Consider the following 26540-nt stretch of genomic DNA (forward strand, 5'->3'; position numbering starts at 1 on the left):
TTCATTCATTTTATATTCTATCTTACGCAGAAGTTCCTGAATATGTTATTGTCAGTTGTGTAATAAATCCATGTCATTTCTATGTTCGGAAAGTTTCCCAAAAGAAAACAGCGATCTATTTGGAAAAAGTTTTGAAACACTATTGTAGGAATAACTATTTGTCTCCTACTGACATTTTGGAACTAGGTAACTCCTTTAATTTCAGATAAGTTATAATTTCAGAATTTGTAAAACTTCAGTGGAAATGAATATATGTGGGTTTTGGTAAAGGTTTTCCCTCTCCAGTCATGTGCGACTCTACTGGTGGTGCTCATCTCGGTTTCTTAGCCAAGGGAGCTAGTGTTGTCCAAAGACACTTCCGTGGTTATGTGGCCACATGCTGAAATGCATGAAACGTTATGTTCCACTGAAGTAGTACCTATTTAACTTGTTTTTGCATACTTTCAAAGTGCTAGGTGGGCAGGAACAGGGGCAAGTAATGGGAGCTCACCCCATCACATAGCATCCGGGTCTCAAATTGGGCTGTCAGCTTTCCAGTGACAAGCTGGTTGGAGTTACTTCATTTATTTTGAAATTGGAAAAATGATTGTGAAATATTTAAGTTTGCTTGCAGTACAAATGCATTTTTAAAGTAAAACCTTATGCTAATAGGTTTATGGTTTATTAATGGGATTTTGCTGCCATCTCATGACTAGTCAGCCAGACTAAAACCTCTGCTCTTATTTTCAGACAAACTTTTTAAGTGTCAAAAGATTGAATTGAGCAGTGAGACCATTCAACATTTCTATAAATATCCTTTCTTAAGAATGCTTAAAAGTGGTCATGAATTTAAAGATAATTAAATTTTAATGTATTTCAGGCGCAAGGATTTTGATTAAAAGCAAAGAACATGGAATGTGGTGCCGTGCAGAAATAATGGAACTAATTCCGCTCCTGAAGGCAAATGAGGAGAAAGCCTGTGGTCTGACAAAACACAAAATTTGTGATATTGCAATAATGAAAGTATTCCTTATAGACTTTGGGCATCCAGAAGCTTTAATTATTTCAAGGTATGACTAAGTTTAAATAACTTGTGTTCAAATCTATCATGTTTAGATTCCCCCCCCTTTTTTTTTTTGTAATTATAACATGGGTTTGAAATTATCATTTCTGCCCGAGGTGATTTAGTGAATGGTGCTTCACCAGATGCTTCAGAGTGAATTTGATTTTTTAAAAATGTTATTTATGACTGGAGCATGATAAGGAGATGTTATTGGTTATCCTCTTGCACAATTTGATAGATGTGCTGGCCACCCTCACCCCGGTTTAGCGAAGGTGGATTGCGATACATCACGTGAGGACATGTCATTGCAAGTTTGACACCCCTGGACTGAAGTGTAATAGGGGGTATAAGTAGATGACACACAGTTCTTTTTTCCCCTTCTGCAACTGAGTTGTGTTCAGGGGTGAAATCAACTTACTTTCACTACTCGTTTGCAAACGATGACGTCCGGGTGGGTGGGCAGAGTCTCCCGCCACCACTGGTTTGCCCGAACCAGATAGAACCAGCTGACAACCACTGGTTGTCTTCATAGAAAGACAGACATGATGTACTGCAAAACTCCTGGAAAGATTCACTTGAATCAACCTGAGCAACAGTAGTTCCTTTCATTGTTGTTATGTCTCTGAAAAACAATGTCTTAATAATTCAGCAACCATTGATCTTTATGAATGTAATATTCAATTTCACCAGAAGATAGTGTACTTCTTAACAAGAGTCCCTGTTTCTATTTTTAATGAAAAAGCAATTGTGCTACAAAAAAAATCACACACAGGAAAACAAATATAATTGGCCAAATACTAAGTAATTTCTATCATCCTGCTTTTATGAAGCTTTTGACATGTTTATCTTTTTGTATGGATGTAACAAGATATAAACCCCAAACAATCTTCTTCCTCCAACCTCTATTTATCCCCTTTTATGTTTTGATATTTGTATATACAAGAAGGAATGAACTGTCAGTGAGACAGAAAGTATCACAGTATGTTTTGTTACCAACTTTTGAAGTGATACACTGGCAATTCTTGATTATGATTGACATTAAAAAAGGGAATATTGCTTTTGAGATAGAGACATTGGAAAAAGAATGAGTTCTTTCAGCCAGTTTTTCATTTCACAATTAGTAATCAGAAAACGATGGAATGAGATAAATTAAGAGATAAAAATGGTGACCTAATAAATGTCACTACAAACAAAATTATTCCTTTATTGGTTCCCATTTCAATCAGATTGTGGAATGCTTGGGGAAAAAGTGAACATTGAATCCAGATAAGTCACACTTCCAAAGTAGTACCTTGGCAGATGTTTTACAGTCCTTTCAGATAGTTACTATTCATGCAGTGGTTATTTTCCAATTGGATTAAATAACTTACTCTACGTTATTTATTTAGCTTTTATTCCACTACAGTGAAAAGACTCTTTGTGACTTATGCAGTGAAACAAATAGTTTTCAAAATTTGGGAAATAACAAAGTGCAGCCATTAGAAAAATAACACAAGCTCAGAAAACTAAACTCAAATGAAAATAAAACTATTGCCCCAAATTGACTAGAATACTCTCTGGTCTCCAGCATTTGCAGTAAGGAATTGTGCCAGAATTGTGCCAGCCTGATTGTCTCTCAGAAAACAGCCTTTGCAGCCATGTGGCATGGCAAACAAAATTGAAGAGATTGCTGTTGCTAAGTAATGCGGTAGTGCTTTAGGACCCCATTGCTTAGCAAGGAAATTCCAGTCCCAATTGGCCATAGTAAGACAAGGACTATCCGTATCTTTTTTGTGTGTGATACACATACAGACTTGCATATATACAGTATACCTATCAATATTGGGGAAATGGCTTCTTAATGTACAGTATTTCAACCTGCACGATGAAACCATATGCGTTTTTTTCTTCTTCTGCCATCAGAGTACCTAATGAAGTTACTGTGAATCCAGAACACGTTACTCTTAAATACATGATGATTGAAGATCTATGTTTGGTTGTAAGAAAAATGGATTTATCTTTAGAGACTCGACTCAGAGGTATAAGAAACCTAGCCCTACAATGTTCACTAAAGGGCATTGTTCCTAAGGATTCAGTAAGTGAGAATTATATTGGCTATCTTTTCCCATTTTTTTATTTTAAATGCCTTTTTTAATAGTCTCACATTCGTCTTACTGATTTTCTTCTTTATATAGCAGCTATAGACAGATTTTGAATATTTCTTTAGATGAGGATAGATGTCCTGAATCAAGGGGAACCAATATACCTAATATTCCAGAGCTTTCTGGAAGGATTCCCTTTAAGCCAAATAATGTTTATGAATACTGCATTCAATATTTTCCATGGTTTGGTTTGAGGTAAACCATATTTCACAGCCATTATGATTCTACAAGCTACTCCGCTAATGAAATGAGAATGTTCTTTTGAAACAGTATTGCAAGAGGAGAGAAATAAAAGTAAATGAGCAGCTATAAAGCATAATTTGTGGTATACTTACAAACTTAAACAGTGGTTTGAATTTTATGATTAGCATAAGTCATAATGAAACACGAAGTTTGAATTGAGCATTTTTGGGAATTTTATTTCTAGTTCACTGCTAGTTGTAAGCTTATTTTATGAGCCATGGTGGTGCAGTGGTTAGAATGCAGTATTGCAGGCTAATTCTGCCGACTGCCAGTAACACAAGATTGATTTAGCCTTCCATCCTTCTGAGGCTGGTAAAATGAGGACTCACGTTAATGGAGGCAATATGCTGACTCTGTAAACCACTTAGGGCTGTAAAGTATATAAGTTTGTGTTATTACTAAGTACCTTCACAAAAATAACATCTAGTAATCCACTTCTATCATTGGAAGCTGTTTCTATTCACAGAACAAGATGGAGTGATTGTAGCCTCTCTGCACTTTAAATTCTACTCTGGAAAGTATTTCCAGAATAGATTTTGATAGCATAAAAAAGGCTGGTGGTGGAGGAGAAAGGATTTTGCTCCTCCGATGTTATGCAAAACACCTTAAACAATTTTCATTTATTTTTAAAATAGCTTTTTGTGTTCTACTGTTCCTCAAATAGTATGTTGTTTTTTTCTAAATTGATTTGAAAGCGACAGAAGTTTACATAAATCTGTACATATTTTTGATATTATATTTTGTGGCCAGTTAAACTTAATGCACCGTGAATTCTTTTACTGGTTTAAATATCAGTAAATATCAAGCATTTAGTGCTCTGAATTGACTGCCTAGGACAAAAGAGATCTTGCAAAAAGGGCAACTTGTATTTTTATTTTTAAAAAACCCACAAAACTGCCAAGTTTGCTTCTGAGAATCTTCAGTATATCATTTCAAAAGATTACCTTAGTGATTGTTGCAGGGAAATCCTTCCGACTGAACTGTGGGCAGTCTGACAATTGATATAAGGCAAATTTGTTCACATCAGTATTTGAAGGGTCTCAGTTCTTCAAACACAAAGATTGGAAGGACTTTATGATGATCAAAGACTCAAAGCCAAGTCTTTCTTTAAGGAAAAAAAATAAGAGAACTAAAAAAGAATCCTTTAATTCTCAAAGAAATCCCCTTCAGTCTTATTAAATTGGATACTACTGTACTATTCTGATTCTTCTCTAATCTTCCCCCAATACAAATCCTTCAATTATAAACCTTACTTTTTGAGATCAGGCAAAAGAGATTTTCAGCTACCATAAAAAACGTGGTGACACAGTGGTTAGAATGCAGTATTGCAGGCTAATTCTGCTCACTGCCAGGAGTTTGATTCCTTCAATCCTGAATGGTTCAAGGTTGACTCAGCTTTCCATCCTTCCGAGATTGGTAAAATGAGTACCCAGATTGCTGGAGGCAATGTGCTGATTCTGTAAACCACTTAGAGAGGGCTGTAAAGCACTATAAAGTGGTATATAAGTCTAAGTGCTAGTGCTATCTCCAGTTATCTAAATTAAAAGACTGATTTCAAGCTTAGGAAATCTCACTTCGTGATTACTTGGGTTGATGAAGTTTTAATTAATTGAATGCAAAAAAATATATCTGGTTATTGAGTATTCTTAATTATTATTGTACTTTCTACAAGTAGTCCTTGATAGCAACAATTCATTTAATGGCAGATTAAAGTTATGTTGGTGCTGAAAAATGTTACAACTGTTGCACCACCCCAGAAAGTCATTTAATCATGATTCAGGCACTTGGCCACCCATTCGCATTTCCAGTGTGAATCTTGCAATCTATGGTCACATGATCATAATTTCCAATCTTCCCGGCCAGCTTCCAACAATCAAAGTCAGTGGGCACAAAATCAAGGAAGATTGCAAATCACAATCACATGATGTCCTGCTTAATGACTTTGCAAAAAATGGTCATAAAATCTGGAGCAGTCGTGATTATTTGACAACTGCTGTTTAATTCTCTTATCCCAGTTGTGGTTATAAGTCAGCAACAACCTGTAGTTTTAAATAGTGGAGACATCTAAGACTGCACATAACTCAAGACTATTTACAGTATTTTGGTGTTTCCAATTCATTATGTTTCATCAACCTTTTCTAGGGATAAATTTGATTTTTTTAACTCTTATCCTGAAGCTACCTTCATAGGCAATTACTTAGAAATTATTTCTGTTTAATTTCTAGTTAAAGAAATGGAGTAGATTGAGGGGAAAAATTGAATTGTTTGTCTTTTCTGTCCACAACAGGAAAAGGGTTGGGGTAGAACAGCACGGACAGAATTTTTGAGAATGGTGAATAGCAAAGCTGTTCTGATGAAAATTTTTAGAGAAGAGAATGGCGTGCTTATTGTAGATCTTATGAAGCCTCCAGCAAACAAAATAAGCAGTGACATGCCTGTATCCCTCAGAGATGCTCTAGTTTTCTTGGATTTAGCAAGGTATGCATAACTAGAAGCTTTTTAAAGTCATAGCATAAAGAATTATGACATTAAACATGTTTTGAATAGAGATTTAACAGATTACCTTACATATGATTTAAGATGGAATGTAGTTGCTTCTTTTGAGTTTCTAGATTGATTAGATACTGTTTCTTAATGGATAAAATTTCTATTCCTCCCTTGAAATCTGTTGGAAGTTGCAACATGCTTTAAAAAGGAGGCTTACAGCCTGGATCCAGAGATCCAGATCCCCCACATGTGCCCTGCCCTCCATGCTGCACATGCAATGCACCCACATGCACCCCCACGTATGCGTGTGTCCCCGCGCATGCACCCCTCATGGGCATACCACCACGAGTCTAGGTCTTTTCTCCTGATGTTAAGAGAATATCAAAAATATGTTACAAATTCTATGGTATATTGCAGGAGTAAGATAAAATCACTGTTGCCTGTTATTAGCAGAATATCCCTCATGGCATCTTTTTGACTTTTTCGCATAGAAAGCAATAGAATGTATGAATTTACCCTGGAGAAATTAAAAGATGTACTTACAGATTTGATTGAAATGTGAATTAGCCTAGATTTTGGATTAAGTTCTGGAAAAAGATTTTAGCCAAGTCATGGGAATTCTTTGGGGTTTTTTCTTCTTTGTCTTTTTAGGGTGGGAATTGACATAAAATAACAGATTAAATGCTATTCCATGGTGTCCCTGGTTTGAATATATTAAGATTTTTAAGATTTTTAAAAAATAAATGTAAGAAGAGTATGAATAGATTTTCTGTGTAATTCATATCTTCATATCTTAATTGTGTTTCATATTCAGAATTATTAACAGTAAAGTAAAAAATTAGTCCCAGATTGCTTTCTCTTGCATATTAATAGTTTATTCTCATCTCTTTACCTTATTAGTTTTCAGAATGAATTTTCTGATTGGTCAAAAAATACTGTACCACTGGAGTATTATCCACCTATTCTGCCACGTGACAATACAGAGGTTGCTGCTGTTGTGAGTTACATTAATAGCCCTGGAGACTTTTACATTCAGCTGGTAAGTGTTGCATTTTAATGTTAAGGTTCATGTTAGCATAGGTAGTCCTCGACTTATCATTCCAGCTGAGCCCAAAATTTCTTGCCATAGTTGTCAAATGAATCATTCCAGTTGTTAAGTTAGTAACACGGTTGTTAAATGAATCTGGCTTCCCCATTGGCTTTGCTTCTCAGAAGTTAGCAAAAGGTGACAACGTGCTCTCAGGACATTGAAACCGTCATAAATATGAATCAGTTGGCAAGCATCCAAATTCTCATCACGTGATCATGGGATGCTGCAATGGTTGTAAGTGTGAAAAACAATAATAACTCACTTTGTTCAGTGATGTTGTAACTGCGACAGTCACTAAATGAACTATTTTAAGTCAAGGACTGCCTCTAATCTTAATGTTTTTGTTCATATTGGTACTTTTTTCAGTACTAATATAAAACATTAAAACTGTTTCAAAGTTATCTTTTTTAAAATAAAAAGTGCAAAAGTGCAAAGATTCAGTGTTGAAGGCTAAAACATGGAGCAGCAGGTGGCTTTTACTTGGCTTTCAGCTTGAAAGCTGATGCTGGTTGAATCAGTTGCATCTTTGCTAAACCTTTTATATTTCTGAGCCCTTCCTGTGGCATTAGTTACAGTAGCATCAAATTCAGCTAAAAATAAGCAATATGATTATGCAAATTAGTATATTAGAGCCAAATGTTAGCGTGAAGGAATTAATTTTTTTTTCCATTGTGGTAGATAGAACAAGGTCCCGAATTTGCAGCTTTTCTAAAGAAAGTTGAAGAAGTGTATGAAAATGAAGCAGGACCCGACTTGCAAATGCTTTGTCCAACCCATGGCCAACCATGTGTGGCCAAATTTGAAGATGATGGTGTTTGGTACAGAGCACGGGTGATTGGTAACTATCTGCATAATTATTCTGGACACACACTAGTTCAAAAATATTTTCCAGTGAAATGTAGAACATTTCATCTATCCAATATTGTGATTATTGTAGTCCAATAATATATCTATTTTGACATGTATCATAAATGTATAAATAGCTACATTATTCTCTGGGCAACTTATAACTGATGTAATAATTAAGGTGTTCAACTTTGAAAGATATGTCTGGTACAATACCCCCTGATTAAATTATTAATGTATAAGTATACAGACATATAGGTTAATAACTTTTACAGTTAACTTCATAACTGTACACTGAAGTTTGTTCACTTGTAGCAATGGGAAATTTTGCTTTGTGTTTGCTTCCAACTTAGGTATTTTGCATCGTGATTTATGTTAAACACTCTTTTGCAGTTGCCTTTTAAAAAAAAAAACCAAACCACAGCTTACATTCTGTCCATGTGAAAATAGATTTCAGGTTTTGATTTTCAAGACAAGTACTGAATGGTAGTATGCCACTATGAATTTCTATAATGAGTTATATTTTAAACAATCTTAAATTCATGTAGGATATTATAACTTTGTGAAATGTTCGTTCAAATCAAGCTAACAAATGCCGATTTTTGATACCAGAAAAGAATATGTAACAGTCTTTCTGATTTTCTTGTATTTCTAACATTAACCAAAATCAGGAAGAGAATTGTAACATAGCTAGTAAGACATTTTCTTTTATGTAACTTTGGAGAAGTAGTAAGATGATGGGTACCTAAAAAGAATATGGCACATAAACATACTTTTGCAGATGTTTTTCATTCAGATAAACATATTTCTTTTTATCCTTTCAAGGTCTAAATCTTTCCTAATTTCATTTTTGCCCCTAAGGATTGCCAGGTCATCAAGAAGTTGAAGTTAAATATGTTGACTATGGTAATACTGCTAAAATAAATATAAAAGAAATGCGTAAAATAAAAGATGAGTTTTTAGTTCTCCCAGAAAAGGTAGGAAAAGCCATCTATTTTATAGAATCTAGTTAAACTGCTAAAATGCCTTGTACAATTTTTGCATCATCTTTCATAATACTTGATTCATTTTTAATATCAATTAATTTTTAATGTTTATTCAGTTTAATGGATATTTCAATTTAAATAAATAAATTATAAAATATAAAAATATGATACTCAAGATAACTATATACTAACCAAATTATTTCCTTAGAAGATTTTGCCTTAAGCATTCTAATATATTGTCCCTAGTATCCATTGTATAAATGGATCAAACTCCTGTAGTATAAAATCTGAATAAGAGTGCCAGTTTGGTCTAGTGGTTAAGGTATCAGGTTGTAAACTGGAAGACCATGTGTTCAAATCCCACCTTAGAATGGAAGTTAACTGGTTGACCTTGGGCCAGCCATTGTCTCTCAGTTTAATCCACCTGGTTGTGAGGAAGATGGCAGGAAGGAGTATTAGTTGTATTTGCTGCTCTGCGTTATTTGTAAAAATAATAAAGGTGGGATGTAAATAAATAACAAATCTACTAATCGCACTGAGAACGTGTGTGTATTTGTATGTGTATTCCAGCATAACTCTGGAACGCCCCAAGCAATTTCAACCAAACTTGGTACACAGATGACTTACTCTCTGGGAAAAAAATACTTAAGGGGTAAGACACCCCTCATGGTGTGTGTTCTGTTAAGATACAGCCTGTTGTGCCTTAAAATGGCTTCTACTGTATGCCATAAATGGCTTCTACTGTACAGCACAGTGGAGTTGCCTTGGTAACAGCGTCACAGTACTCCACAAGGGGGCTCCCTCTAGTAAGGGGGAAAATCCAACATTAGCAATTACATTTGGTTTGGACATTTCCCCCCTATAAATAGATACCCGGACAACAACTGGTTATCAGCTAGTAACTAATAATACAAGGAATAGGTTTATGTTGTGAATCTAACCTTTGTTGTTTTGGAAACCATTACGGTTTCTATATACGAGAGAATATATTTCTAAGTATTTCTGTGATGAGAATGACTTCTCAGCTAACCAGTCTGTATTTCACAACTTAGGCTATCAGGTGCAAATTGGCTTATATTAAACCATGTAAAGGAGCCACTGAATGGACTGTTCAATCAAAGGACAGATTTGAACAACTGATTCAGGACAAATGTATGCTCTGCTTTGTTACTGGTAAGTATTTATCTCTGCACTGACAACATTAATTCCTGTCCTGCTCATCATTGAGTTGACTACTGCAAGAAACTTTAGGGCAAACAACCTGAATATTTGACCTTGGCACAAAACTCGATGTCTAGATTCCCAGTGTAAAATACTGTTATATTGACAGTAGGCTTCCAGACCCATTCAAAATACTGGTCATTGTCTTTAAAGTTGTGTAAACTACAGTATCAGAATACACGAGGAACAGAATTAAATCCATGCTTAAAATACCTAGAAGACGACCTGTGGAGGCTTCCTCTTCTCATGAAGTGACTGGTTGCCACCCTATGGAATACACTCAAATGAGACCCTATTTCTCCTCACTTACTGCAAGCAGGTCAATATTCCAGGTAGTCCTTGTTTAGTAACCACATTGACACCGGCAACTTTATTGTTAAGCAGAGATGAACAGCATGTAAATAATAAAAACAAGTGAAACCGCAAATGTGCTTATAATATTATCTTTGATTTGATTTTCTGACCTGTCTGGTCCTCTAAAGGTCATAAATTTTTCATTACCGTCTAGTAGTAGTAGTAGTAGTAGTAGTAGTAGTAGTAGTAGTAGTAGTAGTAGTAAGGACTACTCTGTTTTCAGTCTTCAATTGATTTGGGGTATTATCATTGGAAGTATGATTACATGTATGTTTTAACTATCTTCATATATTTGTTCTTTAATATTGCTGCTTTTCTGTTATTAATGATACAAATTAAAATACTTTTCAGTTAAATAGCTGTTAGTTAACAATTAAATGATTAAAGATCAGTTGTTTATTCTGTTCTTGTTTGGAGGAGAAAGTCCTGTGATGGGTAATTGTTCCTAATAGTCTTGTGAAAATCATACTTGCAAGAGGTTTATAAGTTCTGCTATAATTTCCACTTTCTTGCTAAGTTATCTATTTGGAAACTGTTAGGTAATCATACATGTCTAAACAGCAGCACAGGAAGAACTCATCCATTACCCAGTTCATTTAATATATATCAATTCATTTGGTTGGAATCACTTGGAGTTCAGGCTTAAAAGATGTTGGGTGACTATGGGACATAATTAATGTTATTTTCATAGTTATTTTCTCTTAAACCACGATGGGGGGGGGGGGTTGACACAATATTAAGCAACAAATCACTGCTTATAAAACACATTAAACCAAAACAAAACCATATTATAGTGCAGAGAAAAATATTCATGTTCTTAATTTGGAATAGAGGATAGTTGCATCATTAGATAATTTTTCCTTCAGAATTCAGCAGATTTGAATGTATTTTCCTCTCTTTGTAGAAAAATCAGAAGATAATGTGCTATCTGTTGAGCTCTATCAAAGTGTATGTGTGTCCCCAAAGCAGTCAGCCAGTGTGAACAATGTTTTGGTTGAAGAGGGCTTAGCATCTTACATAATAGGGTAAGTATGCTTGTTAGCTTGTCATAGCAACTGTACTAAGTTTGTACAATATTTCAGCATATTTCTCATGTTCAACTTTGATCTAATTTATAAGTTTCAAAGTATACATAGTGATTACTGTGGACATGTTTCAGCTTTTTTGGCATTGGTAGTAGGTATATGCCAATATAAATGAAATTGATTTTCTTTTTATAGTAATAACAAAATGATTGTTACACCATATAATGAAATATGGGATCCTGATCTGGAGGATATATGCAAACCAGAGAAATCTTCATTACAACCTGAGATTGAAGACTTGACAGAGATGGAAGATTTGGTTTTGGAAAGTAATAAAGAATTGCAAGTGCAAATTAATCACGTTGTATCTCCTAGCAAGATATTTGTACTTTTTATGTTATCAGAAAAAATTCTAAAAAGGTAAGGGAGTAGTTTGGTGCCACAAAATGTATTTTTGATGAAAACATAAAAGACTGAATCATTGTGCCATGTTTTCTTCGCTAGAACTGATTAGCTTGATTGACAAGGACTTTCATAGTAAGGAATAAACTTGACATTTTTGCACAGATCTGTAAAATTAATTTTTCAATCATTTTGAAAATCTAGATTGATGATGTGATTCACTTTTTAAAACTTTAGGTTACAGGAAAAGATGAATGCTACTTATTTTGAAACAGAGAATAAAGCAATTAAGTGGGAAGTTGATATGAATTGTGCTGCTTATATATGTGAACAAAATCAATGGCAAAGAGGCCAGATCATCAGGATTGTTTCTGAAAAAGTGGTAGAGGTAAATAATTTTAAAAAGTTGTTTCAGATGCAAAACAATTCCTTATAACTGAGAGGAATTCATCAGTAAGTGTTTTGCAGCATAGTTTTACCCTGGTCTAATCTTAATTAAGATTATTTGTTGAGCAGACAAAAATAATGTGGCTAATTATCATTGTTAACTATTGTTTGAATCTATTAACTATTGAATCAAACTAACCAAACTCTGGCTTAATATGGCATATGAATGAGATACTATTTTATAGAACAGCTTGAAGTTAGAAAATACTATAAAGGGAATGTACCAGATAACTAACCCCTAACCCCTTTCTTCTTCGTTGTTGCTGAGCTTTAAACAGTTTGAAAACTCTGAATGAAGAAGTCTACATGACAAAAATCTGGTTGCACCGTGAATCTTGAAAAAAGAATAAATCAGTTGGAAGGGACTTAGAAGCCTTCTAATCCAACTCCATGCTCAAGCAGGAGATCCACCCTGTCAGACAAATGGCTGTCCAGTCTCTTCTTGAAAACCTCTAGTATGGAATACCCACAACTTCTGGTGACAAGCCATTCCACTTGTTTAATTGTTCTCAATATCAGGAAATGTCTCCTTAGTTCTGGGTTGGACCTCTGCTTGATAAATTTCCAACCATTCATTACTACCTGTCCTGCTTTGGATAATAGGTTGTCCACCTCCCTTTTCTTTGTGTCAACCCCTTAGATATTAGAAGACTGCTACCAGGTCATCCCAGTTAGACTAGAATGTAAGAGTATAATAAATAAAGGTGACTTATATACCTTAAACTGTATCTTAAAATTAGTGCCACAAAAACAATTTCTTTATTGATATGTATGGCTGCCCATTTCACATACTGTACATCACTCTGAGCGGCATATTGTTGTTAAGTTGTCATAGAGCTCTTCAATTTGGCAATAAAATATCTAAAAAATGAAATTAAAATATATTCCTAAATAATCAAGTTCAATATGTTTGGCCGTCTTTGGCCTTGGTCTTTTGTAAAAAGTCAACATTAAAAATTAGAAATTAAAAGAAGTCCAAAGTAATAAAAAGTAACCAATTTTGTTGTATTTAAGTACAATGACAATAAAGATTATACTTATAATAAATATTCTCTTAACTTAGATTCATATGCCATTTTTTAATTAATGTGCTATTTAAGTTAAGCTAGCAATCTTGTTGCAGTATTGAAAAGAATTAAGGTGAGGTTGTATTCACATCTAGTAATAATAAAAAGAATGGGTTAATTGGCAAAGACATTCAGAATTAATAAACAACAGAATACTCATATTATCTAAATTTTTGTTAAATGTTTCTTTTGCAGGTATTCCTGATTGATTTAGGCATAGTCCAAACTATGGATATTACCTGTCTAAGAGAACTTGAACAGAACCTGAAGACTATCAGACCACTTGCAGTGGAGTGCTCATTAACAAATATAAGGTAATATATCCATTTACTACTTACTTCAGTAAACTACTACAAGCCCATGTAGATTAAGATAAACCAAAGCTAAAATAAAAATCTGCTTGCAGAGCAGAATTTTGTATGATAAGAGATGTATAATTTTACTATTGTACTATCTCAGATAACAAAGGCAATTGGGACCAAAATTTCCCTCACCAAGTGGTGCAAACGTATAGCTTGATGTCACGTGACCGTACTCCTTAGCAACAGCAATCCCACAGTTCGTATTGCTGCTGTTAACTGAATCCCACTGGTCATTAGGCAAGTGTCTATCCAAATCCAAGTTATTCCTGGCATGATTCCTTCTAGTTCTGAGACTCGGTAAGAAAAGGGACTGCCTCCTCTTGAAGTCCCCCTAACCACCTATTTCCCCCCATCATTGTCCTTTTGGCTGTCCGGTACAGCAGCATCCTCAACGGTGGTGGCAACTCTGGAGCTAAAGTAGAGTCTGGGACCTTTAGTATTCTCCACAGCTGCTATCCCTGGGCTTCTACTTTAGCCACTGCTACTGTGTGCCTCTCAAGCCCACTGCCATGGCCAAGCTAACCCAGTGCCCCAGTGAAAAGTTCCAGCTATGCCATCTTACCCTCACCCTCTTCTCCCACTTGCTGCTTCCTTGTCTCTGTTTCAGCCCCAGCACCACCACAATTAAAGAGTGCCACTATGCAGGGCAGTCAAAAGCTGGGTTGGAGGAATTAGGCAGGTGAGGAAGTTGTAGCATTCCCAGGTCATAAGTGCAGGCAGGCTGCCAAGTATCTGAATTTTGATGATGTGACTATGGGGAGTGCTGCCACAGCAATAATTTCAAGGGCCTGGTATAAGTACCATTTGTTCAGTACTGCCATAACTTCAGTTGTTAAACAGATTACCAGCTGCATAACAGTATTCCACCTCCTGTCCACAACATTTTATTCTAGACCATCCGGTGGGACCGAACAGTGGACGGCAACTGCTTGTGATGTTCTTAAATCTTATTTAACTGGAGCTGTTGTAAACTTAATAATACAGGTTTGTACTGGCAAATGTTCAATTTTTTAGTATAGATTTTATTTCAGGGACTGTTATTCAACTGAAAGTATAAGATATTATCACATGATACTAAATATTATACGTTATGCATATACGATTTAATTGACACCCTTCCCCTCAGTTTTCTGTAATTGTTAGTCTATTTGGAATTTGTTCAGCAAAATCAACATTTAGACTAATATTTTATACCAAGCCATGATATTCTTTTTAGCTAATGCCTATGATATTTTAGTGGTCTGACACAAACTATTTAAGATTGGAAGATAATACAGGAAACTTCAGAGTTTTGTAACTATTTAAGATGGTTTAAATGAGGGGATACCTGCATTTTGCTTTTGCTTTTGCCAAGTACTGTCCTCCAAAAAATGAGTGAACCCAGGACAAATAGATTTACCTAAGTTATTATCGATAGTATTGTTAATATCATTGGCCACATATTTGTTTCTCCGTTCATCATATTAAAACATTTGATTTGATATCAGCTTTTGATTTTGGTAGCACCCAGTTGTGGCTGGATCCATGCTTCCCTCTTCCTTGCCTTTACAGCTAAGAAGTGAATTATCAGCTTAGTGTCAAGGTGGTTGCAAAGTTTGATCTGCCCAATATACTAAGTCAGATCTGTTCGAGGCAGCAGCTTATTGGAGAAATTCAATTTCGCCCCCTGAAGCTCCCTAGGGCAGTCCTTCTTTCTTATCCCATCCTACCTTGTAGGGATGACGTTATGAGGGAGGAGGAAGGACTACACAACACTGCCTTTTGCTGCAAGGTGGAACATATATTGTATTTTTAGGAGTATAAAACACACTCCCCCCCCCAAAAAAAGCAGGTGGAAATGTTTGTGTGTCTTACACAGAGAATATTGCGGTGGGGGGAGGGGGGTTGGTGCAGCACCAATCAGCTGTTCTAGAATGGGCTGCGGTGGTGGCGAGTGGGCTGCAGCAGCGATGAACGGGCTGTGTTGAATGGGCCGCGGTGGTGAATGGGTAGTGGCGACGAATGGGCTGTGGTGGCGAATTGCGGGCAGCAAAAGGGCTGCAGCAAACTGGCCAGGTGAATACTGGATTGATACTGGGAGACAGAGGGAGATATTTTTTTTCTTGTTTTCCTCTCCAAAAGCTGCTTACAGACCGAAAAATACGGTAAATCAAATAAGCCAGCCATTGTGGTTTATTTCCATATACAGAACTGTCCCTTTCATGGGTAGTTTTTTTGACTCCTGCTTTGGTTAGGGGGTTGGAATAGAAGACCTCCAAGTTCCCTTGATTCTATAATTCTATTTGGAGAAGCCACCCAGAATTCTAGGAGTGGAAAATACCCTTAGCATTTCAGATTGCACATCTCTGATTTAAATCTTACTTGTTGATGAACACAAGCATCTTAAAATGAAAATTTTTTTTATATATATGTTCTATTTTTTTTCAAATCTCATATTTGTGTCCCATGTATAAATTTGCTTTCCAATTAAAACATTTTTTTTAATTTTTAAAAGCTTGCGTTTTCTACTACTGCTTTTCTGTGTACAGATTAAGTTGCCCCAAATTCCAGAGTAACTTCCTAAATTTTGTCACTTTATGGATGCAGTCTGTCTGAAAATGGGATGTTTGCAATAGTTGGAAATTTGGTAGCTGCACATTTTCTTTTTCAATGAATAATTGATTTTTACTCCTAAACATTCTTAATTTGTCCCAGGATACCAACTTGTCACCTTTGCCTGTAAAAATATTTTGCAAACATGAACGACACTGTACTGATATTTCAGAATACATGATTCAAGAAGGCCTGGCACTCAGAAAAAGGTATATATATATTTTAATGAATAGTGGTTATTCATTTTCAAATGTATTTAAAATAGGTGTTTTCTATATAAAATTAATGCTTCAATTTTATCTGTAATTCACTCAATTATAAATCAACAGAAAAATGTGTAGTCTTAAGTTCGGAATGGAACAACTCACTACAGGCAATTTGCCACAGCCAATTCCCCAGGGGACAATTTAACAGTTTAATATAATTATTTAAAGTAGTTAAACATTATTTTGAGTTTTGTCGTTCACATTTCATTTTGTCCCTCTGGTATCCTTTCTTTAATGAGTCTATTACACTATTTCTTCAATATTAATGTAACTCTTGTCCCGTGGTTGGCCATGATGAGTTAGCCGCAGATGCAGTATTTAAGGGGAATAATATGTATTTGATTTTGTAAAATTTGCTGACATATGTTCTGTTGAATCCTAATAGAGCACCTAAAAATGATCCAAATCAAGCTTCCTCTAATGAACTACAAAATAATGTGGACATAAACAAGGTGGCTTCAGAAAAAGAAAGTCCTTCTAAACTAGAAAAGCCTTTTGGCCCTTCAGATACTGATAGTAAGCAACAAGAACTGAAAGTGTCAGTGGCTAAGCCTCTAGTGGTTGAGGCCTATAAACCACCAGCTCTTCCTACCCTGGATTGCTTCAGTGCTGTTGTTAGCTGTGTTTCAGATAATGGAACAATTTATGTGATTCCCACGTCACAAGGTAAAGCAAAATGTATTTGTACAACTATTCAAGATTGGAAGATAATACAGTGAACTTCAGAGTTTTGTAAATATTTAAAATGGTTTAAATGAGGGGATTTTGAGCCAATACCTGCATTTTGCTTTTCATTTTGGCAAGTACTGTCCTCCAAAGAATGAGTGAACCCAGGACAAATAAATTTACCTAAGTTATTATCGATATTATTGTTAATATTATTTGCCACATATTTGTTTCTCCATTCATCATATTAAAACATTTGATTTGGTAGCAGTATTTGGTTTTGATTTTGGTAGCACCTCAGGATGGGTGGCACGCTGAGTAATTCTTTCCAAAGGCCTATCAACCTCCCAGTTGTGACTGGATCCTTTGCAGCAAATATAAGTACAATTACAAAGTTTTCTCTTACTCTAAAATTGGAAAAGAAAGCCCACTCTTTTGTATTATCCAGCTTTTTTCTAGAATCATAGAAACCGTGAATCATAGATACATTTTTTCCATTTTACAAAAAAGGTCTATAATGTGTTTCCAGTCAGCCATAAATATAGAGATTCTTTTTTCCTCTAAAAAAAGAAGTTAATTCAGCCATCTCTGAAAGTTCCACCATCTTAACCAACCATTCTTCCATTATGGGTATTACCATAATTATCCACTTTTGAGCATATAATAATCTCACTGTAATCGCAATATATAAAATAGCACCATGACATTTTTCTAGCTACTTATCCATTCATCCCTAAAGAAAAATCTTTCAATTGTATTTTAACCTTTAAAATTTTCAGAATTAATGTATGCATTTGTATCCATTTTTTTTAGCTTTTTTACATATCTACCAAGCAAGATAAAATATCTGCTCATGTTGTTCATATTTCAAGGATTGCATGTGAAGATAGTATTGCATTATCTTAACAACAACAAAAAAACAATTCAATTGTTAAGAGAGATAATAACCTTAACACCTTTTGCTTGGATTTTTCCTAGAGCAAAGGTTAAAAGAGTTAATGTGTAATATACAAGATAATGTCAAAGGTTTAGGCCTTCTGAAACCCTATAACTGGAAAAGTGGAGAAGCTTGTGTGGTTAGAGCAGCAGATACAATGTGGTACCGAGGTGAAGTTAAAGATGTTGGCGCTGGCATTGTAAAGGTAAGATTGACCTTTTTAAGAACATTCTGGTTTTCACAGCTGCTAATTTTTTTTTCTTGTGTTTTTGTTAAAATGAAGGCGGTATTGAGATTCCCAGTCAATACAGGTCATGATTGTTTCAAAGGTGTTTTTTCAAAGGGCAACTGGACATCCTTTGTTTTTCCTTGAAGATTTTTCGCTTCTTATACCACACCACCTATCTCCTGTTTACAATACAGACCTTTCGGCAATTCCAAGAAGGTTCCACACACATTTGCACTACTCAGGTGACCCTCGGGCCACAGATTAACTACCAAGTGGCTTCAGCGACTCAGAGAGTGCTAATGACCAGATGACTTCAAGGAAGATAAATCCTTCCAACTTCTCACCATTCAGTCAGAACTGAAGAAGCTTCTTGGATGAGAAGCAAAATGTCTTCAAGGCATAAAAAAGTCCAGTTGCCTGGTACAACAATAGGTTAACTTCACAAAATAGACACATTTTCAAGAAGCGTTCCCATTTTTTAGTTCCTCTTGCTTCCCATTTATGACAAACACAATGCAGAAAAAACACCAAAGAATCTATCATTGCCTCTTGCTGGTTAGCATTTTGAAAACTAGTTCAACTAAATAAATCTTCTCTTAACACTACATATGAATCAGTTTGCTGTGTCACATCTATAATGGGACCTTGGGTGCCGACTGTAATCCGTTCCAGAACTTCGGTCAGCACCTGATTTGTTCATGACCAGAAGCAAAGATTGACTGTGCATGCGCGCACGCACCAAAAATGGCATGGAAGGCGAAATTGCCGTGGCTGTGTTTATTTGGCACCCGAGGATGTGTTCGTGACCTGAGCACGACATTTAGTGGATTTTTCGTTTGGCACACGAATTGTTCGTGGTCTGAGCCATTCGGGACCCGAGGTCCCACTGTACTTTCCAAAACTATATGACAGGAAATAGGTTTGGCAGCCTTTTGTGCATTTTTGCATGAGAAAGGTTTTTCAAAAAGAATTACACCATGAAATGTAAATACTGATGTTCTTTTGTGTATTGTTTCTTTTCTTAGGTACATTATGTGGACTACGGATATACTGAGAAAATTCCTCCATGTCATCTGTACCCCACTATTTTATATGCTGAGATACCTCCATTTTCTATACCCTGTCATCTGTATAAAACTGTACCAGTGAGTTAAATGCTATGATTTGAACATAAAATGCATTTCTACAAGACAATGTATGAAAATGTACAAATAATTTACCTGCATGATGCAGTATCAATATTGTAGTTCTTGCCTATCATCAGCAGAATTGGGCATATATTCTTTTTTTCCTTTCCACATTGAGAGAAGTGTTAGATACATATTCCATTCTGTAATGATAAAATGTTTTGGGAATTCTATAAGGTTTTACAAGGCTCGCTTTCCATAGAAATAGACTACTAGAAAGTGCTTCGCTTTAAATGCATACAAGTTGTATATTGGATGAAAGTGTTCAGTGTTAACAAACCCTAGCGGCGTCAGAATGAAGTATTGCAGGTTAAACTCTGCCCATAGCCAAGAGTTTTATCCTGATGGGGCTTAAGGTTGACTCGGCCTTTCATTCTTCCGGGATCAATAAAATGAGGACCCAAATTGTGGATAATATGCTGACATTATAAACTGCCTAGAGAATGCTGTAAAGCACTATGGGGTGTTATATAAGTGTTATTTCTATTGTTAATGCTAACTCTCTAGCACAGGGGTGTCAAGCTCAAGGCCCGTGGGCCAAATCCGCCCCGCAGGGTGCTGAGATCTGGCCCGTGAAGCCGCCCTGGAAACAGCAAAGGACTGAGCCACAGTGCCTGTGCTAGCGCAGCCCTCCCAAACTCTGTTTTCACTGGCAGAGGGTTGCAGGAGGCCGTTACAGGTGGTAACAGAGACTGGGAGCAGGTTTTTGCTGGCAGTGTGCTCAGGTCACTACTCGTGATGAGTGACGTCAAGCTGGCCACGCTCACCCTGGCCACACTCACTCCGGACCCCCAGAGATCAAACACAGCCCTGATACAGCTGACAATGAAATTGAGTTACCCCTGCTCTAGCATGTTCCTGGGCCCCACCTTATTTCTAGGGAAATACAGAATACCAGTTTTCATTCTAGTTCCAGCACAAACCGCCTACCTGCTCCATATGCAAATCTTGTTGCTTTTCTCTAGTAAAGCGAGGAAAATTAAATCATCTAAGCTGTCATCTACACAGGATGAAAGCAGCGCACTTGTACATATTTCCCTCTGTATTAAGTGCTTTAATATTCTCTGGGTTATTTAAATTATATTAAATGACCAGAACACTTTAGTAAGATTGTGAAGTCAAGACCTATCTCCAGGCTTGATTTGCCTGAATGCCCTGGGTGGAACCAGATAATTTTCAATGAAAACGAAATGTGCTGAAAGTTGATGCTTTGTGTATAACAGTTCCTACAACATACAGTACACAAAAATAAGGAAAGGGTGTGATTTTACTTTAAGGAAAAGAGAGAGTTGGGCTTATTTGATTGAAAGTAGGAAACAGAAACCAAGAATTCAGTGGAGAAAAAAGGGTTTTGATCTGGGAGAAACAGCATGGAGATTAAGACTCAAGTAGAGATAACAGGAGAAACAAGGAAAAAGTGTGGATGTGTTGTCTATTGGATGAGTTATGATTGCGCTAAAGAACAAATGATACACTGAGGATGTGGAATGAAAAAATAATAGTATGAATGAAGAGAGATTACTGAAGAAAAAAAATCAAAAGTTTGTATTTAGAGTCAGCTTCTACTCCTTCCTCTTGCTCAGATTCTTGGTAAGCTATTGCTATGTAGTCCCAAAGGTTTTCCTTCTCTATGAAATGAAAGTAGTTGTACCTATAGGAAATAATTTATAATACCGTCTAAGACAATGTTTTGAAATTCCAATTTGCTCTAAAGATTATTTTCCAATATTTGCCTTTTTGAGACATTCTAGCTCCAGGATAACAGCAACTCTCCATTGCCTTTTTCAAGCCTTAGAGAATATACCAGATGTTAATTCCAATTGTTACGTAAAGCTTCCATCAACAGAAACCTTAAGTAACAGTTGGAATTAAAAGTATTCCATTTTTTTTTTTTTTTTTTTTTTAGTGATTTTATTGAGATTTGTAGGCCGCCCTTTTCCCTGAGGGGACTCAGGGCGGCTCACATAAAATCGGGGAAGGGGAGATACAGACAATAACAAAGACACATATAATAAAAACAGTAACCAGCATGCATTCATCATTCGGGGGGGGCAACTATCTTCATTCCCAGGCCTGACGGGCTAGCCAGTTCTTCAAGGCTGCGCGGAAGGCCTGGACGGTGGTGAGGGTACGAATCTCCACGGGGAGTTCGTTCCAAAGGGTCGGGGCGACTACTGAGAAGGCCCTCCTCCTTGTAGTTGCCAGCCGACACTGGCTGGCCGATGGAATACGGAGGAGGCCCAATCTGTGTGATCTTATTGGTCGCAGGGAGGTAATTGGCAGAAGGCGGTCTCTCAAGTCCGTGGGGACCATTTTGGCTAACCCAGTAGCCCAGTAGATGACAAAAGGTAGGGCTGTTCATGGCTGAAACATCTTGGTATGCAATGAAAAAAATGCAGTTGTGCTTACCCTCTGCTTTTGGGTGAGCTGGAAGTTAATCATTTTCTGCTGCATGACAATTCTTTCTCCAGATTAGCTAGTCTTGTGAATGGAAGTTTTGGATCAATGGGTTTTTGTAGTTGATAATCGATTGGTGTATTTTTCCTCATGATCATTTAGGTTGGCAACATTTGGCAGCACGATGCAGTTGAATTGCTTAAAGAAGTACTTACAAAAAGATCTGTTAAAATTCGCATAATGGTATGTCTAAATACTGTTTCTTTTATTCATTATTTCAATCAAATGCTACCCTTAACCAAAGGCTGGGGGGGGGGGAGCTAAAAGTAAAAATGAAAAACAGTCCTTTTAATCAAAAATAAATAAATTTAACCAATAAAAGTACAATACCAGTATTAAACAGAAAGAAAATTCACAAGAAGCACACCTATCAAATAAAGTCTGTATTAAGACCTAACCGTCCATGATCTAATAATGATTAATATGGGTAATCTGGAATGCTTTACTGAAATCCTATTGGGTGAGGAGGAGGAGGAGGAAATCCCCCTTTCAAAAATAGGCTCCCTGGTTTTCAGATATGATACCAGCCAAAACACAGGGTAGGGAGTGTAGCCATTGCTGTCCAGAAGTCTCTGGTGATTACCAGCCGTGCTGCTCTACAAATAACCACATATGAGATTCTGTGAAGCTGGACCTTAAAAATCAGATGGGTTTGCTACTTGTGTCTGAGCCTCCCTATGCTTAATTCCGGACAGATTGATAGTAATATTCACCAGGTTTATGGTTCCAGAGTTCATGGTTCCGGAGTTCATGGTCACCATGAACCTGATCAAAGTTATCAAAAGCCCGATTCATCGTTTTGGAGGGCTGTATGTGTGTTGTGTGTGTGCGTGCAACGTTAGATCTTATTTTTTACCTCAGGTCATGTGATCTAGAGTTGGGGGATAGCCCTTAGAGATTGTTATTAGACCCTGGTCATGGAGAGATCACTCCCTGTTTGCCATAGAGTTCTCTGTAGGAAGGAGCAGTTTGTTCAATCTGCTCCAAATGGGATCCAGCAGGAAGGCTAGGATTCAACACAACCATAGCATGACTGAATGGCTATAGATTTTAAGGTCCCCTAGATCTGGAGATCGTTGGTAATTCTGGAAGAGCTTGCACTCTCGTGGACAGAGTTGGTGAGTAATCTAGGGGTTTTCCAAACAAAAAGTTCAAGTCTTTAATCACTTCAAAAATGTGATAGTTTTAATTCATCACCTGAAAGGAGCAGATCATATTCGTCACAGGGAGCCGAAGTATGCAAAGTGTCAGTCAAAAATCCCTGCTTCCAAGATGGCATTTTCACATAGACAAGACCTTATTTAATTGGATTGGAGGGACAAATACATTAACTTGAGTCAGAAGAAAAAAGTCAAAAGAACGTAGCTTCCCATTCTTTTTTCTTGATGGGTTCCATGTGATTTAGTACAGAACCACACAGGTCCCTAAAAATGGCAACCATTGTAAAGAGGCAGTCTACAAAGCAGCGGTGTCATTCTCTTTTCCTCCACCAACACCGACGGAACTGAAGAACATTGCTCTTCACTCTGATTTTGCGTAGTGGCCCAGAAGTATTGAAAACCTCCGAGCAACTAAAAAGATGTCCAGGAAGGTTGTGTTCCCTGATCCAAACTTCTCCAGAGGTTATCCATAAGTGCAACCAATGCAGTTTTTGGGATGCATCCTTGCCTGAAATCAGACTTGCCAAGAGTCCATTTTGCTCTGCACATGTAAATATGGAATGTGCTTCTTCAACCAAAGTAATTTCTTTTGGGGTTGATGATACATCTTGTCATGTGTGAGCATTATAGCAAGTATCTGAAATTACGACAGGCTTTCATCCATAAACGCATGCCAGTTTTTAGAGCTGCTTTTAGTAGCAGGCGGGATGGTAGTAATGAGTTTGTTAATCTTTTCAACAGGAGCAGTCAAATCCTCCTTGGGGAAAAGTGTCTGTCAAACTCTGGTTTTCGGGGATGTCACTATCCTATTTCATGGCATTTCACAAACATTGTATTACAGAAGAGGATGGTGATTCTATACCAACATGGGTATTTTTTTTTCTCTTTTCAATCATTAACAGTTTAACGCAAACATTTAATGCTGAAATAACTTTCTTGTCCAGGGATAATACTATCAAGCATAGTGCTGGTTGTGATATTGTGATCTTTGGGGCTTTAGTTAGAAGTTGGGTCAGTATTGAAAACCTTTTAGAAGAGAAAAATAGGTAATAAAAACTATGTTTATCAGTGAGATATGAAAAACACTGGTTTATACTGTTACTGTAGTAAGAGAGTTACCACATCTACTTCCTCTTGTATCATCAGTTCTAAACAGGATTCCTAGATGTAATCTGGAGCTCAAATTGCAGTACTAGTGCATAGACATTTCCCCCAAGTATAACATTTATTCTTTCTTGACAAGGATTTTGGAGTTTCCAGACAAATTTTTGGCAAAGAATTTGGAGACAAAAAGATAAACATATTTGCTATTGTCAGTTTTGTTCTGGGACTGAGTTGCAAATAGAGGAACATCCATAAGACAGACCATACCAATTTCAAGAATCTTCTTATGCTGTTACATTGAATCAGTGATTGTTCCTCATCAAATTCAGTGTAATACCTCTTTTGTGCTTTTGCCATGCACTGTCTGACAACTAAATGAACTTCCTCACTTGGGAGCTGTTAAAGTTGTCCTGTGCAACCAGTGTGATTTTGCTTTTAGCAGCCTTAGATCTCAGGTTGTGCCAAGAGCCAAGGTGGCGCAGTGGTTAAATGCAGCACTGCAGGCTACTGCTAGATCAGCAGGTCAGCGGTTCAAATCTCACCGGCTCAGGGTTGACTCAGCCTTCCATCCTTCCGAGGTGGGTAAAATGAGGACCCAGATTGTTGGGGGCAATATGCTGACTCTCTGTAAACCGCTTAGAGAGGCCTGAAAGGCCTATGAAGCGGTATATAAGTCTACTGCTATTGCTATTGCTATTTCTAGTTTAAGTCTTATTTGCTGATGAACATCTTAAAATGAAAATATTTTCATTTAAATCCTTTTCCAAATTACTCTCATGGTTGCTAACCTAGTATTCGCAAAATTGTCACCCAAATATAAATATATTTATTGTAAGCAAGAAGCACAATGTTAAAAAAGGCATTGAATTCATGAGTATGGCTTCTGTGTATTACTGGCTAAATTGCCACAATCCCCATAATACCATTTTTTATATCACGTTGGTACAATGTATCTGGAAATTGGGTGTATACACACTTTGTTTTTCAATCAATTTATTTTTCTACCCTAACAATTTTCTAATTTGTCTCAGGGTAGTAGCTTTTCACTTTGCCTGTGAAAGTATTTCCTCTTATTAGGGTTTATTATTACCAGAATAGTTGTCAAACACCATCAGAATATAATTGCACCAGCTATATAACTCCATGGTTTCTGAGGTAAATATAGATCCTCTGTGCAGGGCCAGACATTGGTTCCCTTCAACAATTTTTGAATGTTAAGGTTAAGTATTCTCTTTGGAACCACAAACCTTATGCTTAATGAACTGGTTATGCTGTGACTAATTTCTTTTCTGTAAATTTGCTTTAGAATCCTCTAGGAAGCCTTCAGCTCTGTGTTACTACAGAGTAAATGGCCCTTTTCTTTTGAAAATTCAGCAGTCTGTGGCTGACTTCCATTTGAATTATTTGAATATTTTCAAATATTCTTATTTGAATATTTATTTGGCTGTGTCTTCAGATTTTATCCCTATCTTGCTAATAGTTTGGATTGCTTATACCATTTAGTATGCAGTTTAGGGTTTGGACTCTGTAATCTGTACATAGGATAGGATGGAATAGGATAGGATACAAATAGAATAGAATAGAGCTGAAAGGAACCTTGGAGGTCTTCTAGTCTGCCTCCTACTCAGGCAGGAAAACTTATACTATTTCAGATAAGTGACTATCTAGATTCTTCTTAAAAACATCCAGTGATGGAGTTTCTGGAGGCAAGGTGTTCCACTGGTTAATTGTCCTAACTGTTAGAAACAGTGTCCTCACTGTTTTCCTTCATTCCAGATTACTGTTTTGATTAGTTTCCAACCATTGTTTCTTGTCCTACCTTCTGGTACTTTAGAGACTAATTTGACCCCCTCTTCTTTGTTGCAGCCCCTCAAATACTGGAATACTGCTATCATGTCACTCCTAATTTTTCTTTTCTTTAGACTAGATCAACTGAGATCCTGCAGCCATTCTTCATATATTTTAGTCTCCAGGCCTTTGATTCTCTTAGTTGGTCTTCTCTGAACTTTTTCCAAGGTCTCAACATCTTTTTTGTAGTATGGTGACCAAAATTGGTTGCAGTATTCCATGTATGGTCTTACTAGGGTTTTATAAAGCGGTATTAATACTTCATGTTCCTGCCTTGCTTCTCAGTGCATCCTTTCTGCAGTAATTAAGTCACCTTTAAATTTTATGTCACTCCAGCTGCTGTTGCTGAAGTCAACCCTTTCATTTTATGACTGCAAGACA

At 36.6% G+C, this 26540-nt stretch overlaps 1 protein-coding gene across 1 annotated transcript in view; it reads left to right on the forward strand.

Annotated features, from left to right (window-relative positions):
* Positions 1-26540, forward strand: part of RNF17 (ring finger protein 17) — a 51886-nt gene that overhangs the window by 18331 nt on the left and 7015 nt on the right. The window contains exons 10-28 of the mRNA XM_087722087.1: positions 31-186; positions 860-1049; positions 2945-3116; positions 5714-5904; positions 6814-6952; positions 7682-7841; positions 8711-8826; positions 9888-10008; positions 11315-11435; positions 11631-11855; positions 12075-12225; positions 13547-13665; positions 14607-14697; positions 16408-16514; positions 16957-17237; positions 18216-18379; positions 19429-19548; positions 22150-22230; positions 23949-24077. Coding sequence (XP_087578213.1) covers positions 31-186; positions 860-1049; positions 2945-3116; positions 5714-5904; positions 6814-6952; positions 7682-7841; positions 8711-8826; positions 9888-10008; positions 11315-11435; positions 11631-11855; positions 12075-12225; positions 13547-13665; positions 14607-14697; positions 16408-16514; positions 16957-17237; positions 18216-18379; positions 19429-19548; positions 22150-22230; positions 23949-24077 — 2834 coding nt within the window. The remainder of the gene's footprint in view (positions 1-30; positions 187-859; positions 1050-2944; positions 3117-5713; positions 5905-6813; positions 6953-7681; positions 7842-8710; positions 8827-9887; positions 10009-11314; positions 11436-11630; positions 11856-12074; positions 12226-13546; positions 13666-14606; positions 14698-16407; positions 16515-16956; positions 17238-18215; positions 18380-19428; positions 19549-22149; positions 22231-23948; positions 24078-26540) is intronic.

Source organism: Thamnophis sirtalis, unplaced genomic scaffold (genome assembly GCF_051295495.1).
Source record: "Thamnophis sirtalis isolate CommonGarterSnake01/CBP01778 unplaced genomic scaffold, rThaSir2_p1.2 scaffold_8, whole genome shotgun sequence".
In the NCBI taxonomy this organism is placed as follows: domain Eukaryota; kingdom Metazoa; phylum Chordata; class Lepidosauria; order Squamata; family Natricidae; genus Thamnophis; species Thamnophis sirtalis.